Source organism: Platalea leucorodia (assembly GCF_965183815.1).
Source record: "Platalea leucorodia genome assembly, chromosome: 11".
NCBI lineage: Eukaryota > Metazoa > Chordata > Aves > Pelecaniformes > Threskiornithidae > Platalea > Platalea leucorodia.
The window spans coordinates 12,730,034-12,745,787 of NC_138833.1; the positions used below are offsets into that span (position 1 = coordinate 12,730,034).

General features: G+C 46.4%; 1 protein-coding gene across 1 annotated transcript in view; it reads left to right on the forward strand.

The window, feature by feature from the left end:
• The window catches only part of KLHL3 (kelch like family member 3), a 51,035-nt gene that overhangs the window by 16,853 nt on the left and 18,428 nt on the right, over window positions 1-15,754 (forward strand). Inside the window, exons 4-5 of the mRNA XM_082323789.1 lie at window positions 4,527-4,648; window positions 12,677-12,839. Of these exons, the coding sequence (XP_082179915.1) occupies window positions 4,527-4,648; window positions 12,677-12,839 (285 nt within the window). The remainder of the gene's footprint in view (window positions 1-4,526; window positions 4,649-12,676; window positions 12,840-15,754) is intronic.

Sequence of the window (15,754 nt, forward strand, 5' to 3'; positions counted from 1 at the left end):
TGTCCTTTTGCCTGTGGTCTAGGGATTGCTTCTTCCTTTTAAAAGCCTTGGGGTTAGACCTCGTTTTATTTGCTTTACTGGAAGCAGAACACAGTGTTTCTCAGGAAAAAGCTTGTCATTTGGGAAGCTTTCTTCCCCTTCTGTAATGGAGGGGGGGAAAAATCCTCAGGTGTAAACAGATGTCTGAATGTGAGATGAGATGTGATGTTCGCCGTGATGGCTTTGTCAGTGTGGTGAGCTAAGGTGGAGAGCATTTGTGCTTCCCCCCACTGGCACTGCCTGGTGGATGTGGGTATTGGCCGTGGTGGCGAGGCGGGGGAGCAAACCCTGCTCAGAGGCAACCATTTGCGCAGGGCAGCTCGGGGAGGACTTGCGAGACCTTGTGATGCTCGTTCCTGAAGAGAAGTTTGAAAAAGAAAAATTATTGGAAAAACCCTCTGATCCTTAGAGGTCACCTGAGTGGGACGGCGGTGGCGCGGGGCTGCTCATGTTTCCATGCAGGAATTCTCCAGGCCGTGTAATCCCTCACGCCGCGAGTTAAACAGTAATCAGCTAACCGCTGTCACGTGGCTGGCTCAGCAGCTCCCCTGGGCTGGGTGACAGCCTCGGCGGCCACCGGTCCCCTCCCCCTGACACGTCCCTGGGGGCAGCGGGTCAGGCAAAGACCGGTTCTCCCTTTGCTTTCAGTCTAGCTAGTCCCAAATTTCTAAGGTCTGGATCTCCCTGTTGCAAAGATCAAGTGTGTGATCTCCTTCCAGCTGTGTGATGGTTCACTCTCTAGAGGGGGAGATTTTATAATCACAGCGTGAACATTAGTTGGTTGTTGTGGCTTTTTTTTTTTTTTTTTTTTTCCTTCCTTGCATTGCATTGCACATCAGTGATGCAACCCGATGACTCGGGGGCAGCCACACAGCATGGGTGTTTGCAGGACTGGGCAGGAGCTGCTTGTGCACGCTGGGTCCCCACTGGAGGAGCCACTTTCTGGGGGCGCGGGGAGCTGGAGGGGTCCCCCAGCAGTGCCAGCGGCCATGCAGTAGTGAGTGATCAGTGGGAACCAAACTGAGAACCCCAGCTCAACCACCTTTGCGTGATGCTTGCTCTGCATGCCCTGTCCTTGTAGGTTGGGCCTGACTTTGGACTCATGGATGACCTTGGGGTCTTTCCTAAACTATCTAGTGTCTTCTGGTTAGGCATTCCTCTTTGAAATAGCCTTGGGAAGTCTGGAAATAAGCAGGCACTTCTTCCATTTGTATCTTCCACTGCTGAAGGAGAGATGGGACCCAGCACTTCCTGAGTGTCCCTTCCCGTACTGGCTTTCTGGAGCATTTTGGGTGGTGGCTGGTCCTCCTTGGCACCATTCTGTGGGGATGATTTGGGAGAGTAATTTCCATCTGTTTAGAAGAGAACACAATAGTTTCAGAAAGGATAACAGATACTTCAGTGATGCTGCTAGGACTGCTCCTGTGAGATACCCAGGGGAACTTCAGAAGTGCTGAAGGAGGAAGCAGCAACGCAGAAACCTCCCTTGCAGGTCTTGCGTACCGCTTCAAAGCCCTTGCCCTATTCACGAGAGGCTGTGGTTTTGTTATCCAATGCACTCGTATTCTCCTTCAGCACATCTCTGACTTGGGAACAAAAGCTGTAGCTGTGCACTGGGAAGCCTCTCTGGAGTGCAGTATGTAGGAGGCAGGGCAAGCTGCTGTGCTGGGTAAACAAGGCACCGCGAGCTGCTGCAGTTTTTACTGTAGTTTATCTTGTGACAGAGCAGGCGAGCTCCGTTCTCTCCCTGCCCTCATGAGCAGAGGGGAATGGAGAAAGCACCGCTGGGTGTTGAGCGTGATGCATGAAGGGCTTGCCTTCACGGGGGGCTGGTGCCTGCGAAGTCTGTGCCCTAAAGAGGGTCTGCTTGGAGCCACTCTGCCCGTTTTACCTGCCTTTGCTCCCTTCTACCCTGTCCCTCCTGTCTGCTCGACGGCAGCGGTGCGGGGATGGGGTCTGTGCAGGGCAGCTCTTTCTCAGCGCAGCCCTTGTGTATGAGAGATGATGCTAGTGTTTTGAATTATTCTGTAATTAAGGTATCAAGTAAGGCTCGAGTCTGACTTATGAAAGACATCCTAGGAGTTGGGTTTTGTGGGCTTTAAGGTACGGGTTTTTTTTCTGAAGGGATGTGGGATGAGATGCCTTAATTGACCCACCATTCGGCGGCCCGCAGCCGTGCTTTAGAGGCTGGGTCTGTGCTTGGAGGAGGGGGCAGCTTGTTGCCTGCTCCCAGTCTGCACCAGTCCTTGCCTTCGTTCGCTTGTGGTGTGTTCAGGCTCTTCCTCGCTCTGCAGCATTAGACATGTCCAGAGCAGCACCCTCTGGCAAGTGGCAGGCACTTGATCACGCCAGCATGGCTGGAGGGGTCGGATCCCACCCGGCCGTGGGGCACAGCACACGAGACTCCCCTTTCTCATCGTGCGCTGGGCTGTTACCAGAGCAGAGGCAGCGGAGGCCGTTAGTATGCAGGGCTGGCAGCTTGCTGGTGGGTGTGGAAGCCCACACAGCCTTTATTTTTGTTGCCTGTGTCACATGAACACCACAAAGACAGATGATGTTATCGGATCGGTCCCTCCAAGCTATTTCTGCATCGATCTCCGGGTGCGCGCGTCTGAGCCTCCCCCCTGCCCCGTGGGTCCCGGCACGCGCTGCAGGGCTCTGGCTGCTCTGTTTGCCCTCGCTGTGCAGGTGGGGTTTGGCTGGGTGCTCCTTACAGGCACCTCCAGCACCACGAACGGACTGGCCTCTTCTCAGAAGCCCCCTCTCTTCTCCGGAGATGGTTGTTCTGGCGGGGAGGAAGTGTATGAAGGAGGTGACGTTTATTTTGTCAATTAAGAAGTCCTACTTGCTTTGAAGGCATCACAAATGTAGGTCATTTATCCCTTTGTACTTGTACATTTGTATTCATAGGCTTCTCTGAATAACTCTTTATTATTTAATTTTAAAAATTGGATTTGGGGCAAATATTATTTCAGTCTACGTTTCTCCTGGGACGTTGTTGGCTCTTCTGATACTTATGGTCTGATCCCCCTCCTGTTGTTTAACCTCCTTATTGGCATAAGTGAAGCCCTCAAAGTTCAATTTCCAGGATCCAGATTTCGCTCAAGCTTGGACCCCCTTTAGCGTCTGACTGTGTGCTGTGCACTTAATGTGTCCGGCCACGTCTTGTCACACACCGTACAGAGATGTAGGCTGTAATTACTTCTCCCATAGGCTGCAGGAAGTATTTTTCCTCTTAATCCCACAGCAATACTGAGTCACCGGATTTCTTAGAGTAGTGATTGTTCATGCCTAGGTTTAAGAATTGGCATTTCTTCACGCTCTCCTTTGTTTAGCTTTGTTTTTTTCACTTATCATTTTCTTTCCGCTTGGGAGTTTGTTCTTTCTTTTCTGTGGTTCCTCAAGATCTTGGCGATTAAAATCTGGGTGAGGTCACCCTGTGCGTGGACGCTGGAAGGGCCCCAGGGAGTCCTTTCTCCTCCTCCCCACAGCATGCTTTTGTTCTTGTGACGTGCTTCTGTTACACATGGGCTATGTGCGTATGGTGCCTGCACAGCGTTGGCCACAACGGCGATGGGCAAGGGGCACATAAAGCACTGGTTCATGTATAGGCCCTTACACAGATATGGGTTTTACTTGTACATCCATAGGAGAAATTATTGCTTTAGTTATGCATGTTTGTTTCGTTTTTTTTTTTTTTTTTTTTCCTCCTAAGTTATGTATTTGGAGAAAGGATACAGTTTGGATTCAAAGGCTGCCTTGCCTCTGAGGTGCAAGGTTGGGAAGGCGAGAGAAGAGAAATACAGCTTTCTGCACAGATACTTTGTGTAAGGTGTAACTGTGTGGATGGGTTACAGCAGGGCAATTTAGGAGAGAAGCTTGCAGCGCGCTGGGTGTAACTGCTGGCATGTGTGCTCGTTTTCCTCAGCAGGTTTCAGGTCCTTTCTAAAGAAATAGGGTGATGCTGCCTTGCTTTTATTGTAGGGTATACCACAAAGCATCCTAACTTAGCTGTTGCAACTTACTCACCTACCCATATATATGTATATATAAAATTTAAAAATATTTTTAATAAATATATAACTTACATATTTTTTTAAAAAGTCCTTCTAAGACTTGTCCACAGTCTCTTTGAGTCTGTCCCTGTGCTGAGACATGGCTGACGGTCATACTGGGGTTTTTTTTAGCCCCTATATGTGTTTGAGTGCAGGTGAACTATGGCAGGTTCTTTTCTGGCAAGAAATTGAGCTTGTTGCATTTATTGACTTCTTTTATTTTACACTAGTGTTTTCCAATGTTGAGATGTGTTTTAGGTGGTATTAGGAGGCTTCTGGGAATCTCCCTGGTTGTCCTTGGAGGGTCAGGGATAGTGCCAGAGCAGTCTTTTAGTCAGATACCGGGAGGATGTGCTGGATGTATGGGGAGCAAGGACCTGCAATGAGGTCCTGCAAAGCAAACTCTAACTGTCCTTTTGAAATTAATTTCAGGAGACATGTCTGAAAGTAAAGCCAAGAAGATTGAGATAAAAGATGTTGATGGGCAGACCCTGAGGAAGCTGATTGATTACATCTACACTGCTGAGATCGAGGTCACGGAAGAGAATGTGCAGGTAGGTCTGGTTCAGTGGCTCCCATGGAGACCCAAGTTAAAAGCTTGAAACTCAAAGGCACAGGTCCTTGGGGGTGAGTGATCTCTTCAGGCTGCAGAAAGTAAAAGGCTGAGCTTGAAAAGAGCTACTTCCAGCCTCTGTTTAGTCTTGAGGCACTTTGCTGCTTTCCCCGCACTTAAGTCGTGTTGCATTTAGCTTTTGTGTCGAGCTCTTATAACAAGAGTAGGCATTTGCCTTCCAAGAAGCTGTGCTGACTTGTGGGTCAGTCTGTCAAAGGTCAAAATAGACTCAAACAAGCAGTGAGTCAAATGTTGTTTTAAGGTCATGGTCAAGGAATCTGGCTGTTAGTTTTCGAATTCTTCTGGGTAGTTTGAGTTGTTTGGCAGAGCTTTGAGTGGAATATATTGTTCAAATGAGGGCATTCTTCCTTTTTTGTGTGTGTGTGCACTCCATCTTGAAGTTCTTTGAGGTAAATATTTGTCTAGAAGTGAAAAGAGTAATTGAAAGGCAGCCTACAGATAAAGTGGGATGCTCAGGAAGAGAGCGTTTCGCTGTGTCATGTGGCTGTGGCTGCTGGTAAAGCTTTTTTTTGACTCTACTTGTATTTGTGGTAAGAAAACAGCTGTGCGCTTAGCCACTGATTTCTGGAAGGGATGCTGGGAGCTCGTGCGTGCATGTGCTTTTCGGTTGGTCTCTGGTTTTGTTTGCAAGTGGCACTTTGAGTTTGTCATCTTCCTCTGTGACTTGGATCCTGGGCAGGGTAACAAGTCTGGGTTCGTGATGCTGGGGAGAGAGGGGCAATGCTGCTGCATGCTTTATGTTGACCTAATTAAGATGGCAAGATTAGACTGGTTCTGCTTGCAATGAGGCTCTTGCTGTGGACGGGACACGCTCTTCTGCTCCAGTCCCTCAGGGAGGGCGCAGGTTCTTGCTGTCCTGTAGCGTATTGCGCTTCCTGCAGGAGCTTGGATAAAACCCTGAGCTATGTCCACTTTGCAGTCCAAGCCGCCTGTCATCCTTCATGACCTAAGTCTGTGGGTGCCTTTTCTTGCCTCTTCTGCCCACCAGTTTTACAAACTTGACTTTCTGGCATGCTCTCAACCTGGCAGTTGTCACATCGGTAGGAATGTGGACTCTGGCTGCCCTATGGTGAGGCTGAGGACCAGCAGTGAGGAGACCTTCAAGGTGCCATTACAGCAAAGAAGCTGAGGCTCAAACCCAACTGTGGGTCGCTTGGGCTAGCTGTCTGCTGCGTAGCCCGTGCTTAATTGCAGTGTATAGTCAGGGTCATAAGGAGCTGAGATACAACATTACTTCAATGGGGAACTGGGATGGAGTTCCTTGGACCTCTAGGATCTTCCATTGCTGGAGGAAAAGTGACATTTACACAGTCTTAAGCTGGTCCCTCTTCCTGTGGGAAACGTGAAGACTATATCCACATGCTTTCTCAAATGTATGCTTTCCTTCCATGCTGCTGGATGTTAGGTGGCCCAGAAGCACCCACTCGGCACGTGGGATGTGTTGAGCTCGGGATACCATCTGCTGTGCTGGCCCCAGTCAGCCTGCATTGAATGAAGCTTGCTTGAAGTGACTACGCGTGCTCTGGCTGTTTTCCCACGAGAGCATTTCAATACTCGCGCATAGGGCTGCACCTGGGTATAAACTGTGTTGCGGGAGCCGGAGCCGGCTGGAGAGCCCGCTCAGTGCTGCGCTGCGCCGGCAGCATGGACCTGCCTGGAATGTTGATGAAGAAGTCCAGATGTTTTCTGAGCAAACAGAATGCTATCTTTTTTTACTAAAACCTAACCAAAGTCTGCCTTCTGATGGCTTAGGGATTACAAAGAGTTAAAATAAGAGCCCTGTCTAGATTTCTGGCTCACATCTCTGACAGTAGAATCAAAAATATAAGTTTGGTGAATACTAAGGTTTGGGCATTAAGTTTTTTCCCTATCTAATAAAGCAGCTCCTTTTTCTACATGATTTATTTAAATAACCACCCTGTGAATAACTTTTTAGGCTGGAGGTAAATTAATTCATGGGAGCTAAGAAATGAAGCTGATCTAAAGCAAGATTAACTGACTAGTTTAAATTTTATTACGTGTTAGAAACATCCAAGTTGAAAATGTTTTATGGAATTTATTATAATTTTGTGATGAAACCAACAGAAAGTTTAAAGAGAAATTCCCATCCTATCTCTGGGTGTTTTACCCCTGAGCAGAATGCCACAAATAGGTTAATATTCACCTGCAGCCACAGGAAGAAAAGTTTACAGAAAAGAATATTCTGTGCTTCATTGGAAGGGTTCACATCAGTGAAGGCAAACAACATGAACAACAAAATATTAAGCTCCTTGCAGTCTCTGGTTTGGACTAGCAATGTCAGCCTTAAGAAGAAGTGAGCGGTTTGATCCCTTACGTTGTCACATCCTCCTGCCGCACAGCTTTGTGTCAGCCATCCAGCTGGGAGGATGCCTCAGTAGCGCCGGGCTGCGTTGTTTCAGCAACGTTCCTTCACAGACTTGCTTGAGCATGGCGAGACTTTCTCTTTTCCCAGCAGGTATCTCCTGAGGTCTCCTATTGCTGTGTCGTGAGCTCTAATTTTCTAGCAGGGTGAGGGTGCATGTTAAAGGGCTTTTGTGCGGTTTGACACATGGTTTTTCAGATTTCCTCAACAGCTGGGAGAAGCAAGTTCTGGGTATAGGTGCCAGGTAATTTCATTGTAGAAACTGCAAGAAAAAAGATTGCTAAATGGCATTAACTGAACAGATGCAGCCAAGCTACCAAACCGTGAATAAATGAAAAGACAAGTTCTTGTCAGTGAGCAAAATAAAATGAGAACAGAATTGAAATGAGAAAAAGATGAGCAGCAAAGGTAACATGAGAGCGCAGGAATGAGTGTTCCCAAGTGTTCTCAAATGCTGAGCGGTGCCCAGCACTTCACAACAAGCCTTTTTACAGTATTTTTGTTGTTTCTTTTCTAATAGAAACTTGTCTCTTTTTGCTTTTATAGGCCTGGTATGGTGTTCAGGAAGTGAGACTCTATTTTTCTAAGCATGTATTTTTGTAGCTGGTTGTCATTTCATTGCACAAAGTGTTGTTTGGGTTTTTTTTAAGGAAGGAAGGATGTGTGTACAAGGGGCCAAGCCTGTACAGTCAGTTCCAGTCATCGTCTACATAGTGAACTACTGGGGTGGGTAAAGGGGATTTTCAGTCCACCCTAGCTCCATGAGGGAGAGCACTGAGCCCATGTGGGAGCAAATACTCTCTTCTAACTCCACTGGGGGTACGTGGGTGAGAATTGCGCCAACAAATGCAATCCTGCTTTATACATTGGAACCTCGCTTTGAGAGAGAGGTTTCAAGGCAATATAGATGCAGTAGTAGGAAGGCTCAGGAATGACAGATGATAGAGAGGCTTCTGTGCCGAGCAGTGTTTTGCCTCTGAACACACATTTGGGATTTAACCTCCCACTTGTTTGGAAGGCACGGAGCAAGGAAGAATTTCTGTCTTCATTGCAGTCACGTTGTAGTCTCAGGAAAATCCATCCTGAGATTTCTGTCCACACTGCCTTCTGTTGTTCCTCTTCTTTCTCACCCCACATCAAGGTTAGTTGTAAAGACATCTGATTCATGTTGAATGACAAAAAGATCTCATACATTTGAAGGTGGAGCTTGATAAATTTATTTGGAAGAAAGTTGTGCTGTACAGTTTCTGTAAAAGTAAGGAAAGCTAAAGTGAGTGACTTGAGGAAGTTCACAGATGCTCCTGTGCAGCCCTGGCTGGCTTCAATGGAAACCACACGCACATGTCAAACAGAGCACAGGGCCTGCTGCTCCATACCTGTATGGAATAGCTGGCTGTTTTAACGTATCAGTTCCTTGAATTTTGCACTTAGGTCTCAATTTTGCAGCTAAACATCGCTGCTTGCTTTCCAACACTCATCTCAAACGTGCCAGCTCAGTGAAGAGTGATGGGGGCGAAGTCCAGCGATGGAGAAAAGGCTCAACATGGTGTTCCTGAGCAGAGCTGAACGAAGAGGAGATTTGGGAGGAGGCTTTTCGTTCTCCTAGGCAGTCCTGTGAAGACACCTCGACCTCTGACTGTAGACAGTGAATACAGTCCCGCTTTGGTGTGTCCCACTCATCCTTACTGATGGCACTTGCAGGCAGCCTGAGAATTACCCTCCCAATTAAGAAAGTCATTACCGTTAGGGTTGTAATGATTCCTCTGGCAAAAGTCCTGATTAACCTGATTTCACACATAAATTCTTATGAATGAGGTGCAGCGTACCACATGTGTGGTGTGTCCTTGTATACTACCACAGTTTGAGATATGGCTCATATAGAAAGAAGAGCGAAGAGGTGTCTGGAAGGAAGGAGGAAATAGATGTTGAAAGTGTCAGCTTTGCAGACATAATAATTGTAATAAAAAATGGCTTGAGAAAGGAGGAAAAAAGCTTTGCTAGAAGCTGTAGCATTTCCTTTTCAGAAGTGTGCTTCTGCACCTCAGCTTCCCCTAGGGACTTAGGACTTCAGAACAAAGGAAGGAGAGTATCTGTGGCAGATGCAGTTTTGATGATACAGGGATGATAAGTGCGTCAGTTCATCTCCCTTCCCCCTGTTCACTCCAAAAGCTGCAACTATAGTAGGTGCAAGCCCAGGGAGAAGCAGAAGTCTTTCAACTCAGCTTTAGGAGGTGCAATAAATCAGGGCTATCTTCCTCCCTGGAGCAAAAGCTCCTTGCCTTGCATCGCCCTCCTGGAGTGCTGGAGAGCCCTGGTCAACAGCAGGGCTGACTCCTCTGGGGTGTTACAGCAGTTGGGTTGGGGGCCCTTCCTAGGCCTATGGAAAGTCTTTTAGATTGGATTGGCCCAATAGGAAGGTGAGGAGAAACTTGTGGCTGTGGCACCAGAGGACTATGCTGTGTCTGACGGATGTGTCTCCGCATTTTTATCCCACTGTTTAACCAAGGGATGGTGTAGCTGTTCTGTGTGGTGAAGTTGGAGAAGGTAGATCAGGAGGAAGGTTGCCAGCTGCTCCCTCATTTTCTCTCTCACCTCACTATCCCTTCTCACGCCGGATCCTGGAGAGGTTTTGTGTCTCTCTGATCCTGCTACACAAGCCTCTGCCTTGGCTATTTCACCCCATTTAAGTAGAAGTACCATTGTTCACCCTCAGCACTGCCTGGTAGCAGTTGGGGAGTCACAGAGCCTAATTGCCTTCCTAACACTAAAAAACCACGTTACAGTAATGTAGTTTTTATCTCTGTTACTTGTGCAGTTTTAGAGCTGTTCAGTTAAAACCAAGTATTTAACCTGCCTTGCAAATGCAAGATCTACTTGTTTCTCTGGTCCCGGATTCCCCTGGGAGGGTGCTTGGAAGCTATCTCCCTGTTTGGGCAGATGTGCAGTCCCAGCTGTGGCCCTAGATGTGCTGCTGAGGATTACAGACAGTACCCTTATTTGGCTTCCAATTTGACTAAATTGGCAAAGGAGCTTATAAGCTTTAATATATCCCCTGCCTTGGGGGAATGCTCCTCTCCCAGTTTTGCAGAGGAGGAATGGTGTAGATTAACTCTTGGCCAAGGTTACCTGGAAGGCTGTGGCAGAGCAGGGAACAAACCCCAGTCTCTGAAGTCCAGCATTAATGCCCTGCCTATTGAATGAACCTTATAGCAACACAGAGCACTTTTGGCTGAAATATGTTTCTAGTTCAGAGACATCAAAGGTTTATGAAAGTATTTAATTGCACAGGCAATGTTCTGTAAAACCTGAGATTGGTACAGAGTTGGCAGAGTGAGAGAGCACAGCTGGTGAACTAGATGGTTATGAGCGTGTATATGTATATATACACACACACACACACACACACCCCCACACCCCATAGGTGAGGTTCTGGATGTAATTTATTTAGCAAAGAAGTCAGTCTCAGTAGTAATAGCAGATAAATTTGACACAGTTTCAAAAGATGATTGGATTTTGGTTATGGAGGCTGATCTGGTAGAGAAGCCAGCTCTCTGTAAATTGTTCACAGTGGTTGGAGTTCAAATAGTAAGAGCCAAATCCAGACCCAAGTGAGTAACTTGCCTGGATATTAATGGGATTGCAGTTTGGTCCTGTTGCATGTTTAGGCAGGGCATTTCCTCTTGTTATTTCTAAAGGAAACAGACTTCGTGCTTGCGGATATCCTTTGCTTGCTTTTCGCCTTCCCTGGTAAAAACAAGATGAGTGGTGAGACGTTCAGCTGGGAAATAAGAAAGAGAAAATCCACTCATCTCTTGATAGGCTATTTATATTCTACTTCTAAAAAGTATTATATGATAACGCTCCTTTCCCAATAACTGCGGTGGCGTAAGGCTCCTTCTACGCTGCCCTGTCAAGCCAGCACGAGGCTGTAATGGCGGTACTAGGATGTCCAGCGGGCTGTAGCATGTGGTATTAGTGATGGTAGTGAGTAGCCTCTGTTTTAGAGGCAATATCCCAAAACAGTTCACATAAGCAGCCCACCTGGATTTGCAGATGCGTCCACTGGATGGATGGGGGTGCATGGAGGAAGCTTTGGCTGGTGTATGGCCAGAGATGGTTTGTAGAGAGTCTGACTTCTGTACCCACAGGCCTTATGCAAGTCAGGTGCTTGCCTTTCTGCTGATATAAGGAGATGGTTCAGCTAGATAGAAAGTGGTTCACAGGTAAGTTTCAAAAATGGGAGAGCATTGCTATCTTGATTTAATCAAAACTACAAACTAATCTCCTCCTGGCATCAAGGGGCTTGGGCCAAAACGGGCTCCTGGCTTAATTGATTTCTTTTTTCTTTTTTTTTTTTTTTTTTTTTTTTTAATTGTTGCCTGTTGGGTTGGCTGCTTGGCAGCAGTCAGACACTGTACAGCTGGACTGGAGCTGGAATGCATCAGTGACTTAGAAAAGACCTGGGGCAGGTTGTCAGTGTCCTGCCCCAACGTGGAATGGGACTTTGGGGGCAGGCAGGGTCAGGGAAGGGATATTTTATTCCTTTCCCTGCCATTGAGATCCAGAGAGGTGATTGCAATTAATGTGTTTGTTTTGTTTAACAGCCACTTGTTTTTTTTGAGTTGGAAATAATTTTCCAGAAATCTGTGCTCAGATGGTGAGCGCAGATGCCCGGCTGGAAGGACATGTGTGAAGCAGCCAGAGCTATGGAAGAGCCGGGATGAGACACGTCTGCAGTTGCTGGACGACATAAGAAAGGAAGTGGCTGATGTCATGGGCTGTAACATCCCGACCGACTTTATTTTCTACTTCCTGTCCCGCTCACTGGCCTCAAAGGTGTTTTTTCCAGCAGATGTCACATTCCTGATCCAATTCTGTCTCCCTTTTCTGTACTTAGTTTTGTAGATACAAAGCAGTACCTTATTTTCAGATGCAGTCGTGAACCACAGGTGTCCACAGCATTTTGCGTGGGTGAAAATGAGGGCCATTGGTTTGAGTAGTTGGCCCCATCTTTCCTGAGAAGAGTGAGTCTTGCTGGCACCAAAACCTGCTTGAGCTTCTGTGAACTCCCTCTCTGCTATGGCAGTTTGGGCACCCTGCTCACAAGCCAATGTAGTTTTGTTGGAAATAAGAAAGTTCAAGGCTTTGAGGTTTTGAGGGTGATGGAGTGCTGGGCTGCTATGGGCTTTGAATGTGATGGTAATGCGTGTAGATAACATAAAGCTTTTCAGGGGGAAAAAAATAAATCTGTGTGCAGGACCTACATGTAACAAAGCCAGAAATTCAGGTGCGTCTGTGGTTGCTTGTGTTTTGTCCTCCCTTTACCTGCCTTGAGGTCTTTTGGGGGAGAAGACATGTTCTTAGTGCAGCATGGGATGGCTGTTTCCATCTCTCAGAGCAAAGGCAGGGATCTTTTGCATACAGATAGTGCTAAAATTTTAACCTTCCTTCTTGTACCCCACAGGAATGTGTCCCTGTCTGAAGGGGAATTACATCTAATTTGTGCAAGCTATGAATCAAACTTTCTTCGCTGCTCACTCTAATTTCCCTTTCTTGCCTTTGCAGGTTTTGTTGCCAGCTGCTAGTTTGTTGCAACTGATGGACGTTAGAAAAAACTGCTGTGACTTTCTTCAGTCCCAGCTGCATCCCACAAACTGCCTTGGAATCCGAGCTTTTGCTGATGTGCACGCGTGTACCGAACTGCTGCAGCAGGCAAATGCCTACGCAGGTGAGGGATGGGTCGTCCGTTTGTTGGGTTAAACCTGCTTCCAGGTACAGCGGCTCGTAGGCTGAGGGAGATCAGCACATCCTGGTTGGTCTCTTCATGCTTCCAGTATTGGAACACAGAAGGGAGTACTTTATTGGGTTGTAGACTTGTAACTTTCTGTGATGCTGCAAATTGTGAAATGTGCTTTGGTCACAGGGGAACACCTAAGGAGGTAAAAAAGTCTGATCCTCTGAATCTCAGCCCACAAAAGAGTTGCTTAGTATATTCCTAGTAAGCTCTTTGGCTGCCTGTTCAACAGCACTGTGTTGGTGTGCTGGTGTCCTGCCCGTGTACGCTGCCCCGTGAGAGCAGTAGGCAATGCTGGGGATTTGTGTGTTCTAGGAATAAATGGCACCAGGCAAAATTAAATCTTGTGGGCGGGAGTGGGAACGCTCAGCTAAAATTGTCATGCAGTTTGAGCCTCTGATCTGTGGAGCAATGGCCACTTACTCCAAGGGTGGATAGACTCTTGTTTCCTTGAGAGTGGATGTGTCTGGTTGGAATAAGTAGGTGCCGAAATGCTTTCAGCATTTCTCCTCTATGTTGTAAATATAAAGCTATTCCAAGTGGCCTCATGCTCTTAACTCCCCAGCACTTTCCAGTCTCCTCTGGCAGAGTTGTCCTTGACCTGTGCTTGGGAGAAGCTGGCAGTTTTTTCTACTCAGTTTGTTTTTCTGCTTTTCTGTCTATTTGTGTAGGGAAAAATGCACCTGCTGTCTCCCAGAGCACCTGCTCTGTCCTGCAACATTTTCCTTGGTACGGTTTTGTCCTTAATTGGACCATAAGTAGGCTCAGTGGAATAAAAATGTGCCCACCAAGTCCTCCCCTGTTCTCCTGCAAATAAAAGTAAAACCTTTTCAGCTGCTCTGGCTGTATTATCCCCTGGAGGAAAAGGTATCCTGGAAGGAATGGTTAATTGTATAAAGGCTTGCTTGTAATATCTCATTATCCTTGCTTCCAGGCCCTGTTTAATCTTTAACCCAACAAGCAGTGCATTCACTGTATATTTATTTCGTTGTTTGGCAATTAGAAAGTCTGCTTTGTTGTTTTATTGGCCTTCATAAGTCCCAGTTAGTACAACAGCCCATGTAATGTTAATGGAACTCCATTAATAAAAACGCCATTAAAATTCTTTTCACTATGTTGTTTATGTAACAGCGTTAAACCAAGACACAAGTCCCCAGGCTCAAGAGTTCATGCGTGCATGAGCTCAGTTACTTGAGAAACACTTAGTTCTGGCCAATGGATAGCTTTAGGAGGCAGAGGAGCCTTCTTGGTGCAGGCACAAGTTACTTTATTAAAATCAGTAAATATTTTTACTTGCTTCCAACTAATAACAAGAGATCAAATATCTTTCTACTGCCAGATGCCAGTCCAGAATGAATAGGAGATTGTGTCCAGAAGTCGGAGTGCATCCAGCTTACTGCGTGGGGAGCATTTCCTGCTTCTCAAGTGTTTAAGGCCAGAAGAGTTCATTAGATCTTATATATGATTTCCAACATAACAGAGTATTAAACTTTATCCAGATACTGCTATTTTTAGTCAGAGCCTTTGGCTTAGCTGTGGTGTTTTGGTCCCTATTAGACCAAGTAGGGTCCATGGTTGGGGAAGCCCACGTGCCCTCTGCAGCACCAGATTGGTGAGTTGTTGTTCAGGTGCGATCTCCAAAGAGCTCCTCTCTGGAAGTTACGCCAGCTTGTGTCCCTGTGGTGCTGCTTTTTGGCAGGCAGAGTACTTTGCAGAGGTGAAAACTAGAGGCAGCAGGGATACCTCTTTGGATACATGAGTCTGAGCTTCTCAAAGCTAAAGGGATTAGGGCTTGAAAAAAGCTGCTTCAGATAAAGTGTCCGAGATTCATGTTTCTGTATTTCAGTCAAAGAGAAATCGGACTTAGCAAAAGGCGGGTGAGATAAAATTGGCATGATTTGTAACAAATGCTTGCAAAACTAAAATTGTCTGCAACTGGCCAACAATGGTTTTGACCTGAAAATCCTTTTCTAGAAAGTAATCCTTTTCTAGAAAGTAATTGTTTCCTAGTGCCCTTTGGCTAAATGTAAAGCTCAACAGATCTGATGATCTCTCTTGGATCTGTATTGCAATTGGTCACAAGTCTCTCAGTTTGGGATTATAAGCAGTGATGTGAATTGCTGTATTTTGTTTTTCAAGTGGCTCCCAAAGTTACAGCATGGAGGGATTTGGAGGCAAAAAGGGAAAAAAAGAAATTTGTACAGTTACAGACTAAGTGGGAAGAGGCAAGGCTGCTGGGGAAGGTGGGTGTTGAGGGTTTGGAGCAGGGGAAAGGTTAAATTTATACATTTTGGGGAAAGAATTTAAAAGTGGGATCAGCTCTTCTTCCATTTGTATGCATGGGATGAGGATCCCCCCCCCTTGCATCTCCCTGAGAGGATTCAGCTGCATGCCCTACAGTCCCTCACTATTTGCTGCTGAGTGTCTGCACCAAACTGACTGACTGATTCATGTTAAAGATGGGCTTTCCTTTGAATGCCTACAAACATCAAGGACCCTTGCTGGAGTCTCTCGTCCAGGTGTTGAGCAGATCTGATTCCGTCTAGCTTGTTGAAGTGGGCAAGAACTGAATCTCGAGGTGGCCATGTTATTTACCACTTTAGAAAGGCATTGGCACTTTTCTCAATTGCCACTTCTAATAATATTTGCCACTGGCAGGTACTCAGTGGCTTTGCAGAAAGTTAAGTTCCCATTTAGTGTCATTTATGAAAGTGTCTCATGGGGCTTGTGTTACTTGAAATAACTTAAAATTTCTTTAACCTGCTCTGAGACTATTTTCTTTTTCTGTTCCGCCATGCAGTTGTGGTGCATTGTTTGTCTCGGGTGCTCAGAGCTGTAATTATAGCAGT